Source organism: Maniola jurtina, chromosome 18 (genome assembly GCF_905333055.1).
Source record: "Maniola jurtina chromosome 18, ilManJurt1.1, whole genome shotgun sequence".
Lineage (NCBI taxonomy): Eukaryota > Metazoa > Arthropoda > Insecta > Lepidoptera > Nymphalidae > Maniola > Maniola jurtina.
This window is the reverse complement of record NC_060046.1, coordinates 5240043-5253690: the sequence shown is the minus strand read 5'-3', so window position 1 is coordinate 5253690 and position 13648 is coordinate 5240043. Positions and strand designations below refer to the sequence as shown.

The window sequence follows — 13648 nt, the reverse complement described above, 5'->3', positions numbered from 1 at the left end:
TAAATTGGTTTTTCAATCTCAATGGAAAAAGGTTCCTTTCATCAACATCGACTCACGTAGTAGGCAAACACAATCCGTCTTCATAAATACGAATCAGGTACAAACTGTACAAAACATTATTAGCTTGTATGTCACCAACTAAACTTATGTTTTTTCGGTCCCCTAGATAAGCAAGTCAATAAAATACTCGTTATTTATCAAACACGCTTGCCTGCATACATATTGGGAATATCGAGTCCCATTTGTTCCCCATTCGAACGGTTTTCCGGGTTAGGGGAGCTTTTTCCAAGGCTCTATTGGTAATCCGTGCAAAAAATGGAATTTAATCCCTATGAAAACTGGTAACAACGATATCAAACTCGCAAATATACGGTTCCGTAGCATTTTTGACAGAACGAAGCGAGGTATCTGAGTCTACTTGAGTGAAATGGCACTTATCCGTCTGTCCGTCCGTTTATCAGAGCCTTATAACTTCTGAATTACTGAACATAATCACTTTTTTAAACAGAATATGCATAAAAATAAAAATATCTTTGTATCTTGTAGAAGATATAATCTTATTATTTTACTAAGGAACCTTGAAAATGGGGATCAGGAAAACACAGTGATTTTGTTGTTACTAAAAAATGTTTGAAACAGACCTTCGCCCTTTTAAATGAGATAACAAGCCGATAATATCTAAGGTCTCTAAGGGCTCTAAGGTTTCGGGATCTCATTTAAAAAGTACCTTTCGGGTCAGGTTAATGAAGGGGCTGAGATTTAATCAAGGCATGATACTTAGATTAAAGCGTACAAAATGAAGTCAATTAAATTATGGGCATCGTAATCACGATCTCATTATATTGATTACTAGAAGATGTGATGTGATGTGATGCCCGCGACTTCGCCCGCGTGGATTTAGTTTTTGAAATCCCGTGGGAACTCTTTGATTTTCCAGGATAAAAAGTAGCCTATGTGCTAATCCAGGATACTATCTATCTCCATTTCAAATTTCAGCCAAATCCGTCTAGTAGTTTTTGCGTGAAGGAGTAACAAACACACACAAACTTTCGCCTTTATAATATTAGTGTAATGTAATTAGTGTGATGTCTGCGTTCATAGGGAAATCGATTTCAAAAGAATTTACTGAAATCGAGACACACGGAGTGCGTCAGGCCAAGTTCCAGCCTAGCATGCAGTGTGTTGTATATTCACACGAAACATTTTGCACTGTTTTTACCCCTTATGGTTCGCGTGATTATATTCTTACTAAATAAAAATTATCACCATCTATCTTTTATGTCCGTCTCTAGAATGCAAGTATCCCTGTGCCAAATTTCTTCAAAGTGTTTTTGAGATAATAATGATCCACGAACTTTCCACAATCTTTAGACTTACTTTAGATTAGACTACTTTTTTGCGCGCACTGTGATGCAAACCGTACCAAATTAAATCCATACTAATATTATAAATGCAAAAGTGTGTCTGTCTGTCTGTCCGTCTGCTACGTACGTTTTCACGGCCCAACCGCTGAACCGATTTTGATGAAATTTGGTACAGATATGGGCTACATCCCGGGGAAGGACATAGGCTACTTTTTATCCCGGAAAATCAAAGAGGTCCTGCGTGATTTATAAAACCGAAATCTACGCGAGCAAAGCAGCGGGCATCCCCTATTCTCACTGAGTACTTACCGAAAGAGTGAGCAAAAAACGGCAGCTGTTTAGCAAAATGCCAGTGCAGTAGGTAGTACGAATACAGCTTACCATCAGCAAAGAGTGCCTATGCAGTGACCTGATTAATAGGCAATAGCTAGCTTAATTGGCAACGTAGAAAGTAGGTAAGTAGGCATTACTCTTGAATCGCCCGCGGTAGTCCGATGAAATGGCATGGATATGAAATAACATTTTTACTTGCCCCATGACAAATTGAAATAATTATACGAGTTATTTAAGAAAATATACTGAAAAAGATATACTATGGCAAAGGTTTATATTATAAATAGATTATGCTCGCGTTTTCATCCACGTGGAATTAGGTTTTTAATAACTCAAAATTTAAAAAACCCCCGACACAGAAACCTCTGTAACAAAACTAGAAAAGAGCTGATAGCTTTCAAACGAACCAATTTTCTTCGAATATAGATCTAAGATCTAAGATCACTCTCGATCAAGCCACCTTTCAAACAAAAAAAAAACTAAATTAAAATAGGTTCATTCGTTTTAGGAGCTACGATGCCACAGACAGATACACAGATACACACGTCAATCTTATAACATCCCTCTTTTTGGGTCGGGGGTTAAAAATCCCGCGGGAACTCTTTTATTTTCCGCGATTAAAAGTAGTCTATGTCTGTCTCCAGAAAGCTACCTCTATACCAAGTAGTTAGTAGAAGATGCCCGTGACTTGATCCAGGTGGATTAAAGTTTTTGAAAATCCCGTGGGAACTCTTTGATCTTCTGGGATAAGAAGTAGCCTGTATCCTTCCCGGGATGCAAGCTGGCTCTGTATCATTTTTCATCGATTCTCTGTACTAAAAGTAGATTATGTTATTATGACTAACTAGCTGATGCTCGCGATTTCATCCGCGTGGATTTAGGTTTTTCGAAATCCCGTGGGAACTCTTTGATATTCCGGCATAAAAAGTAGCCAATGTGTTAATCCAGGGTATAATCTATTTCCAATCTGAATTTCAGCCAAATCGGTCCAGTAGTTTTTGCGTGAAAGAGTAACAAACATACACACACACATACACACACACAAACTTTAGCCTTTATAATATTAAGTGTGATAAAATTATAATTTTATTATTATGACACCATCGTGAGGTCGCTAGATCTGACTACTAGGTAATAAATCTACCTTGCGGAGTTTCATCTTATTTTTAATTCCATGGCAGAAATGCCTTAATGTGATTCCAATTAAAATAAACATAAAAGCACTCTCACATAAAAGGTATAATAGGTATAATACGTGCGCGTAATTAGACGTATCTGGGTCAAAATGGGGACAACGCTCATTGCCGGCTAGCTTGCATGTGCGAATAATTAATTAGAGCTGAAATTACTTCAGCGTTCTTCTAATTTTTTTAAGCATGATTTGATGAAAACAAATGGGCCTTTCATATCAGTTCCATCTGAAATTACTTGCGCATTCTTCTAATTTTTTAAAGTATAGTTTGATGGACATTTGGGCAGCTTAGGGCTATGTTAGGAATTACCTTGAGGGATAAGATCCGAAATGAGGAGATTCGCAGGAGAACCAAGGTCACTTGTTAGTGACCCAAACTATTAGCAACCTGAAGTGGCAGTGGGCAGGCCATGCTTGTCGTAGAGGCGATGGCCGTTGGAGCCGGAAAGTCCTTGAGTGGAGACCGCGTTTAAGCAAGCGTAGTGTGGGACGCCCTCCAGCACGATGGACCGATGATATTAAGCGACTGGCGGGAAGTGGCTGGATGAGGAAGGCTGAGGACCGGGTGTGGTGGCGCTCTTTAGGAAAGGCCTACGTCCAGCAGTGGATATCCACAGGCTAATAATGATGATGATGATAGTTTGATGCATACAAATGGGCCTTTCATATCAGTTCCATACCATATTCTATGTGACATTAAAATCATACTAGTAGATACGAGAAGCAACGTTGAAAATTTTAAGTTTATTGCATACCGGTGGATAATAAAACCACAGTTTGCTCTGATTTCCCCAAGGTTGGAAAAAACTGTTTTTTGACATTTTAAACATTAAAAAAAAAATTAAACATGACGTTTAAAACACTGTTTTTTTCTATTTTTCGCTAGAACTAAGTGTACCCCTCCCTTTGCCAGCTAAATGGTTGTTTATGGTTTTAGTACCTAGTATAAACATTGTCACTGCTAAATAGGTTACAACTTACAAGTTAATATAAAGTCGACCAACTTTTTCCGGGATAAAAAGTTGGTAGCCTATGTATTAATCCATGGTATAATTTATCTCCATTCCAGACTGGAAACTGGAATGACGCCTGAAGCCCAATTACGCAGTAGTGCACGCTTTATCGAGTCCCGGTACTCGACTAAACTCGACTTAACAAGCCTTTATCTCACGCCTTTATCCCAATTTGACAGCACAAAGTGAGTTATTAGCGATAACAAGTAACCATCCCTAGTGAACAAATGCAGCAGAAACATCTATATCTGTTGATTAGCGAAGCTAAAATGGCAATGGGCAGGGCACATAGTTCCGAACTCGGGTATTTTTTCGACATTTTGCACGATAAATCAAAAATTATAATGCGTAAAAATACATAAAAATCTGTTTTAGAATGGACAAGTAAAGCCCTTTCATATGATACCCCACTTGGTATAGTTAAGTTTTTTTTAATGATGTGACTAAAAATTCACGGTTTTCGGATTTATTCCTTTACTTGTGCTATAAGAGCTACCTACCTGCCAAATTAAGGATTAGGAATAGGAAAGAATTGTTTGTTTGCTTGTTCGTAATCGATAACATCTGAAACTGCTGAACCGATTCTAATTGACTCTTACACCATTAAAAATCTACTTTATCCAGAAGTAACAAAGGATTTAAATTACATAAAATTAGGTACGTATAACGGACAAAATCGCAGGCAAAAGCTAGTAAATTCCTACTCAGCTTGGATATTCTGTTCTAAAACTAATCATATTGCAGCGCTCGTTAAAACTTAAAACGTGTTTAGTACGTTTACTATTCGGTTGAACTTTATTGATTTACTAACTTTGACAGCGTATTAAAAGACTAAGAGCCCATCAGGGCCAGACCTTTGCTATTTTATAAAAGCTGAAAGTTTTTATACGCCTTGTCCCCACCCAGCACAGGGAGGAACGATCAGCGAGGTGGCTTTGGTAGATAACAGGTAACAAAGACGTATTAAATCTTTCGTTTCGTTCATTTGTTGGGGACTTTCAGCTTTTATAAAATAACGAAGGTCTGGCCCGCACGGATCTCTCTCTCTATGAGGCATTATTAGAGTATCTAAAAAACAGTTGTAGCTGAAATGCATAGCTCCAAGATTTTCAGGTGCATAATAAGCTATACTTACAGTACGGAGAAAAGTTTTAATTAACATGTTTAGCATTCGTTTGAATTTAAGAAGTTTTAAATAAAGTACTATAACTAAATAAGGTAGAGCGATAACTACCCTGTCTAGAATACAGTACTTGAAATGCAAGAGATAATTTTGACGTACAAAGTTTTATGAACATAAAATACTTAGCAGGTTTTATTTGAACTTCCAATCCAATATTTCAAGTAAAATTATAAGGTATATCAGCTAGATGATTCGCTAACTCAGTATCTAACATTGAAGCGAGGCCACCGAGGTCGGTTGGTTCTACATTGCTGCTTCACGAAGTGATATAAAAATATATTTTCGTAGAAAACCTTCAATACATTAAAAAAACTTGATGGCTTGCATTCAGTGTTAGACACTGAGTCATTCCGCGAATCATTCCGCTACGGGGTACCTTATACACTAAGGTGCAAAGTTATAACTAACCACGTTTAGTATATATTTTAGCTTTGAAAGCTTTGAACGCTCTTTGACAGCACTAAATAAGTTACCAGAACTACCGTTCCTAAGAAACAACCAGGCACCAACTTAGCACAAATTGCATGCTATAACGAGGTTCAGTTCAGGTTTGTGCGTAGGTTATGCAAGCCAAAGTTCACAAAGGTTTTCTTTTCATACAGCCTTTGTAAGTTATGAATAAAGCAATCCTTTTATGTCGTGGTAGGTTCACATTATTTTAATCGCTTAGCTTGCTCGATAAATTTAGGAAGGAATCTCTGTAGAACACGATGTCCGCATAGGTCCAGAGTACAATGCCGTGTAGAAACCAAAGGAGGGATAACTGCCATACTCCTACCAGGTTAGCCCGCTTCCATCTAAGACTGCATCATCATTTACCACCAGATGAGAATGCAGTCAAGGGCCAACTTGTATCTGAAAACCGGCCAAGTGCGAGTCAGACTCGCGCACCGAGGGTTCCGTACTCGGGTATTTTTTGCGATATTTTGCACGATAAATCAAAAACTATTATGCATAAAAATAAATAAAATCTGTTTTAGAATGTACAGGTAAAGCCCTTTCATATGATACCCAACTTGGTATAGTTATCTTACTTTGAAAATTCAAACACATTTTAATTTTTTTTTATGATGTATCCACAAATTCACGGTATTCGGATTTATTCCTTTATTTGTGCTATAAGACCTACCTACCTGTCAAATTTCATGATTCTAGGTCAATGGAAAGTACCCTATGGTACCCTATGGTATGGGTTTTCTTGATAGACACGACGGACGGACGGACGGACGGACGGATGAACGGACGGACGAACGGACGGACGGACGGACAGATGAACGGACGGACGAACGGACGGACGGACGGACGGATGGACGGACGAGCAGACAACAGACAGACAGACAACAAAGTGATACTATAAATAAAAATCCTATAAAAATTAATAGTCTTGAATTTACCTCCAACGCTGGCTTGAAAAGCAACGCCTACAGCACACAAGGAGTTGTTCGCAGTGGCTGCAACTTCACCCGCGCACCTCGTGCCGTGTCGGTTGGAGTCGATCATGTCGTACCGGGGCTGTGGGTCCGAGTCGTGCGAGTTTACGTCGTACGACGCCATTGGATCCTGGAACAAAGTTAACTGTAAGAACAAACGAGAATCTACATGCAACGTGTAACCAGAACGCTAGCAAAGGTTACTATTATACTACCTAAATGCCTACTAAACTACAAACTAAGGCAACTACACAAGTGTAAATTAAAAATTTATAACACCCCCGACAAGTGAAGCTTACAGCTTAACTAGAAAAGAGCTGATAACTTTCAAACGGCTGAACCGATTTTCTTGGATTATAGCTAAGGACACTCTTGATCAAGCCATCTTTCAAACAAAAAAAAAACTAAATTAAAATCGGTTCATTAGTTTAGCAGCTACGATGCCACAGACAGATACACAGATTCCCCCCCCCCCCCCCCCCCCCCTTGGTCGGGGGTTAATAATAATAAACATTTTTCTGTAACAACGTCGTCTCATGAATGAGTGCACACGCGTACGTACGTTTTGTTTGACAGCCGCTACAAATCGTATTTTATGAAAACGAATAAGATTGAGTGCAGATACGCTTTTATACGGTCAACCTATACACAAACCTATACACTGTGTAAATCAAATCGTAACTTTTGCTAGTATTTTTTATTCGCGAAAATAAAATGCGTCAACCAAAGCGGAGAGCTGTTGGAGAGTCCAGTAAATATATCAGACTTAATATACTCGTACATTAGTCGGCTTTGAGAGGCTCTGCGGTTACATCTTCATCGTGTCGTGTGGATGAACTAAATTAATTTAGATGGCAAAATTTAAAAAAAGAATCATACTTAACAGATAGGTATATTTCCTGGTGCTCATTATGTGTGATAAAAACTGACAAAACACAAAACATTATTATTAGGTAACAAAAAAAATTATGACAAAGTTTTAGAATTAAGACTTTTAAGATTTTTTTAAGAATTCCACTATTCACGCGACCGGTTGAGATGGCAATCGCACTCCCGCACGTCACCCGCGCTCACCCGCAGCGGGTTAGCGCGGGTGATGTGCGGGTGTGCGGGGCGTCCCCCTCTTCATACCCCGATTGCCACCTCGACCTGTCGAATATTATGATTTCATTTAATTTCAATATCACTCGTATAAAATAGGTATACGGGCCCAGTAAAGTAGTTTAATCAGTAATCACTAACCACAAATAACATTTTGGTAATAACATTAATTCTGTATTTCACAGACAATAGCCCGATAATCTGCGCTATTTTCTAGTTAATCCACAGATTAGTATGATTCCGCAAATTCACATCAATATTAATTACTATAGGTTGGTACTCTCAACTATTTTATTGTCATTTCGGCACAGGCGCATTTATAATATGTTCTTTAATTATTATTGTTATGTATAATGCATACATTCTTCTTCTTCTCTTGGGTGGCTTTTTCAATGCATTCATTTTAGCTCTATGTGTCAACTGTTACGTCAAAAGATCGATTTTAGCTCTTAATTTAAAGGTGAACCGTACTTTTGACATGATACTCGTAGTTGACACTACAGAGCTAAAATGTCGAATAAAATCTAAAAATATACGCACTATTCATAACTATTATTGTAATTTTATAAATAAATAAATAATAAATGAAAATTTTATTTTCATTCTCTTGTTACAAGCATACATAGGTAGTGGTTGACCTCGAATAATTACTATAACAATTACTCGAATAACAAACTAATTTGTAAACTACGTTGCTGGGACGCAATAATTTGCGAACGAAATAATATTATACATCAGTATTCGGTTCTGCTCGTCACATCACGCACACACAGAAATCGCCGCCACTTGCGCATTGTTCACTCGACAGGTGGGAACATGCTAGCCGCGCATACTGCGTAGGACTTCAGTGCGATACTGTGTCTTGGTTCGTCCGCACGTCGGTTTTGGCGTAAAATGGCTCGACCGCGCAACCTAAGGAGTGATAATGATTTACTGTGTTCTGACGACTCGGACATCGATGATGAGCCGAATGAAAATGAAATGCAAGGTATATACTTTTTTAATATTTATTTCTATACTAAAATTGACGTCCGCGATTTTGTCCGCGCCGTTCACTTCAAAATGGCTGTTGCCTCCCCCCGCACCTCGTTGCCGCGATTCAAGTCAGATCGTTTAGCTTAGTACGGATAGCACCGCTTACACGTACGCCCGTGCCGATCGTAATTGTCACTCCCGTGTTTTTTTTTTTCGGATTGTGCCATTGACTGCACTAATACCTTTAAAAATGCGAAAATGTGTTGCCATATAATAAAACTTGTTAACATATAACACAAACTACTATTATTAAAAATAAATAAATAATATATTAATAAAAATTACTATTATTTTTGTCAATGGTGCTAGTAGGTAGTTATATCTATGACGTCATTTTGTAACGGTCGACGACGGCTATCTCGAAATGGCGCCTACTAAATTTCTAAAATCTCGTGGGAACTCTTGGATTTTGCGGGATAAAAAGTAGCCTATGCCCGTCTCCAGGATGTAAGCTATTTCTGTACCAAATACATGATGCTATATGGAAGCTAGAATACAGACAGATGACAGATAAATAGACAGACAGACAGAGAGATAGACAAACTTTCGCCTTTATTAATTTATTAATATTTGTATTAATTATTATATTTGCATGCCAGAAATGGTTGAATACACTGGACTTATTGTATGCTATTTGTACCACCTTTTGTCAGTATTCAGCAAATAAAGAATTTGATTGATTGATTGATTGATTTATAGTATTTTCATCCTTACTTTTTTTATCCATAGAGGTTCTTTCTGAAATGCGGCAGATAGTGGAAGGACAAAAAGAAGAACAGGAGATTATTAGAGAAGAAGATTTGCCGCCAAGAGTGTCAGTGCCATCGCGGGATCATAGTTGTGCACGAAGCCGAAGAGGTTCACCTTCTCCACGAGCTCAAACGGCCACTTCTTTCCCACAACCCAGTTTTCAAGAAACGGATGAAGCAAATGTTTGGACATTTGCTGCGAGGGAAGTACCACTCAATAACCCAGTGTTTGATAGCCAAACTGGAGTAAGAGCCCCGGTTGACCAAACTGCATCTCAATACGACTGTTTACAGTTGTTTTTCAATGACAGCTTTTGGATACTCATAAAAGCGGAAACGAACCGCTATGCATCGCAGATGACAACTAAGTTAGCTGAGAAAGGGCAGCTAAAGCCAGATTCTATGCTTGCTACTTGGAAACCAGTAACTTTGAAGGAGTTGAAGCTTTTCTTTAGCATTGTGATACACATGACACTGGTTCGTAAAGAAACCTTTAATTCTTACTGGTCAGCCAGGTCGATTTTGCACACCCCGTTTTGTAGCCGAATAATGAGTCGAAATCGTTTTCTAGCCATATACAGTTGTTTACATTTGAATGAAACCACCAATCCTGTACAGCCTGGTGATGAAAACTACGATGCACTTTTCAAGCTGAGGACATACTTTGACGAATTATGCCAACTGTGTGAAGCATTCTACATGCCCTCAGAGAACCTAACTATTGATGAGAGAACCTATAGTTTTGGAGGCCGTGTGCATTGCAATGTCTTCAAAAAAGATAAACTGAAGAATGGCACGAAAGTTTATATGTTGTGCGACGCTGAAACAGGGTATCTATTGAGGATGATTCCTTGCTTGGACGACTCTAAAACCGTGGAACAAATCGTCATGTCGCTTATGGATCCATACTTAGGTAAATGGCATACTGTATATATGTATCGATTTTTCGCCAATCCTACAATCGTTGATGAACTGTGGGCAAAGGATACACGTGCAGTTGGCACGGTGGCGTTGGACCGGCGTGGCTTGCCCAAGAAGTGGCGACACCGTTCACTTGAGGCAAACGAAATGGCTTTCTGTCATAGAGGAAACTTAACAGCATGCAAGTGGAAAGAAAAAGGATTTCTTACGACGAAGCACGCCGCAACTTGGACAGAAGTAGAAGTGAAAACAAAAGGTGGTAAAATAAAGCGCATAAAACCAGACTGCGCACTTGATTACAACGTCAATAAAATTGAGGTAAATTTGAATCATCAGTATGAGTCATACTACTCTCTCAAAAAGAAGTCTATGAAATGGTGGAAGAAAATGTTCTTCCACTTAGTGGTAAGAGCAATGGTGAATGCTTACATCATTTATTACAAAATGAAAGAACCTGAGCGTCGTCGAAAGGGGTTTGCTAATTTTCTGACTCATTGCGGTGAAGCTATGGCTCAAGATGGAGGCTATACTGAAGAGGAGCAGCAGTCGGCAGGACTATATGACTATACGCCTGGGACTATACCACGACTGATTGGTAGACATGATATAGAACAGTTAACTTCTACTAGAGCTAGATATCCATGCAAAAAATGCAAAGTTTGCGCTGAAATTAGTCTTAAAAAAACAGGTAAACCGTCACAGAAAAGAACACGTTATTTTTGTCCCAGGTGTAATGTCGCACTTTGTCAGGACCCTTGCTTTAAAATATATCATACAAAGAAAGATTACATATCATAATTTTCTTTTATAATTATGTTTAGGACATACGTCAGGTTGATTTTCACAATACCTACCTACTACATAGATATTAATGAGTAAGCTAAATAAAATAAATGATTCTTAATTTTTTATTTTAGTAGTTTTATTTTTGAATATAAACCAAAAATTATATGTATAGGACAATTTACATTTCGTGTTAAAACGAATATTATTCCCCCCCCCTTTACTATTGAAGGAGTTCGTGTTTTTAAACGCTCACAACAGCAGCTGTTGAGTATGCGAGCTTTTCAGTTAAAACTAAATCCACGCGAGCGAAGTTGCGGGCATCATCTAGTAGGATAATAATTCCCAGTATGGTCCAAATAATCTGCTGATTGGGTAGTAAGTTCACAGATTACCAGGCTACGCGCATAAATGTAAATATACACATTAATAAAGTCCATCAATACTCAAATGAGCCCAACTGCCTGATTATTGCTGTCCAATGCAAATATTATTGAAACTGATAACAACTCCAGACCCAATAAGGGTCATAGCACACATATCAACTCGGAAACGTCCAGTATTCTTTGTATGAAACTCCTTACTGGAACGCACGCTAATCGGAATCTTAGCGTAATCGCCTCGCCTCGGGACACGCTCACGAACCTCGTCAAGGCGCATGGTCAACTTGCGGTTCCCGTGCCTATGTCCCATCGTTCCCGCGCTTACGTTTTTGCATAGACGAGCACGTCTCTCCATAGACGAGCACGTCTCTTCGGCCACGCTTGCCCCTCTTAACTCTCCCTGTCTGCTGTAAGCGTGTCTTCGCCTACCCGTAGCTGAGTCGAATAGCGGAGCTGCTGATCCGCTTTGACATTAGGTTGACGCCTGGTTGAATGCGAGGCGAAAGGTGATACGGTATCTATCCCTTTTCGAGTTGATATATGAGCTGTCACCTTAACTGTGAATCAACAAGTATACAAATGAAGACGGGCACACTTGCAATATACGAGTATCTACATAGTATAAAAAGTCACTTCCCGCCGTCTGTACGTCTAGATCTTTTAAACTACGCAATGGATTTTTCATCAATAGATAAGGATGTTTCAAGAGGAAATTATTGTCTTGTGCTAATTTGTTGAATATATTTTGTTGTAATTGTTTAAGATGTCGGAAGGAAACACTGAACAAAGAACTGAACTTATTCAATATAACAGACAAGTTATTTTTTTATGATATACTTAGGTACTTATATCGCAAGAAATGTTATAAGGTCTTGGTTACATCCAACGTAGTTAAAGCATGTCGTTAGTGAAAAAGTATCATAGGTTGCTTCATAAAGGACTTTGAATAGTTTGCCCTACCTAAAAGTTTGCATGCAGGCCTAGCTCTATACTAAAATATTCAAACCCCTTTCAGTTCCCCGATATCGGTGAGTCTATAACGGCAACGATATATCGGTAATCGGTATCGTGTCGGCCAATGAAAAAATGCCCTTATTCGGGTTCGTAGGTATAATGTTTCAAATTAATACGGATGAAGTTACGGGTATCGATTGATGAATTAGCCCTTAACCAATAATAAAGAATCTGATTGCATAATTAATTTATTGATTGGTCGATTACCAATAATATGATAACCATGAGCACGTATTATGTTAATACCATAACATTATTATGATAATACCAATAAGAAACTAGATCATGCTTGCGACTTTGTTTCCGTGGATTTAGGTTTTTAAAAATCCCGCAGAAACTTTGATTTTCCGGGATAAAAAGTAGCCTATGTCTGTCATTACAAATGTGAATGTGTCTGTTTGTCTGCTAGCTTTTCACAGCCCAAAAATTTAACCGATTTTGATGAAATTTGGTACAGAGTTAGCTTACATCCCGGGGACGGACATAGGCTAATTTTAATCCCGGAAAATCAAAGAGTTCCCACGGGATTCTCAAAAGCCCATCCGCTTAACCGATTTATATGGAATGTACTTACAGAGTGAACTTACGTCCCGGAAATTCACGTAAGCAACTTTTTATCCCTGAAAAGCAAAGAGGTTCCCATGGGATTTTTAAAAACCTAAATCCACGCACACGAAGCCGCGGCATCATTTAAACTGACTAAAACTCAATTTCACTGGGCGTGACACTAACATACTAGACTATAACGAACTCGGATTAAAAGCCCGACAGATAGATAGCCTGGCCCTAAAAGATAAAAGGCCGTTTATGCAGCCATTCGAGCCTCAGCACATATCGTAATGCCCACTGGCCTAATTACTCGGTTTTTCCGAACGTACCGGGGCGTACATTATTCTTAGTACTAGTTTGCACACCACGACAACGTAAATCGAAACACTGTTGTTAGAATATAATGGATTTAAAACTTGCTTTAAAGTAGTTTACTTTTACCCGACTGCGCAACAAAAAGGAGTGGTTATGTGTTCATCAATCTATTTAGATGTTTGTTTGTTTCTTTGTAGCGCTCTAGATGCTAAACACGTGGACCGATTTTAATGACTTTTACATTAATTTAATAGATTTTTAGAATAGCCAAACGTAGTAGCAC

At 38.6% G+C, this 13648-nt stretch overlaps 2 protein-coding genes across 7 annotated transcripts in view; one reads left to right on the top strand and one right to left on the bottom strand.

Moving 5' to 3' along the window:
• LOC123874457 (furin-like protease 1) overlaps nucleotides 1-13648 on the bottom strand; it is a 200161-nt gene that overhangs the window by 30344 nt on the left and 156169 nt on the right. For all 6 annotated transcript variants that reach the window (XM_045919804.1, XM_045919805.1, XM_045919807.1 and 3 more), the window contains exon 6: nucleotides 6480-6645. In XM_045919804.1, the coding sequence (XP_045775760.1) occupies nucleotides 6480-6645 (166 nt within the window). The remainder of the gene's footprint in view (nucleotides 1-6479; nucleotides 6646-13648) is intronic.
• On the top strand, nucleotides 8432-11232 carry LOC123874458 (piggyBac transposable element-derived protein 4-like). Its single transcript, XM_045919810.1, has 2 exons — nucleotides 8432-8604; nucleotides 9381-11232. Exons 1-2 carry the CDS (start codon nucleotides 8511-8513, stop codon nucleotides 11117-11119), a joined length of 1833 nt encoding a protein of 610 aa, XP_045775766.1. The 5' UTR covers nucleotides 8432-8510; the 3' UTR covers nucleotides 11120-11232.

What these genes read in the sequence shown, in the direction of transcription:
- LOC123874458 (XM_045919810.1), top strand. Translation starts at nt 8,511, where the DNA reads ATGGCTCGACCGCGCAACCTAAGGAGTGATAATGATTTACTGTGTTCT. An exon ending in GAATGAAAATGAAATGCAAG is followed by an intron (nt 8,605 to 9,380) that starts GTATATACTTTT and finishes TTTTATCCATAG; the next exon opens with AGGTTCTTTCTGAAATGCGG.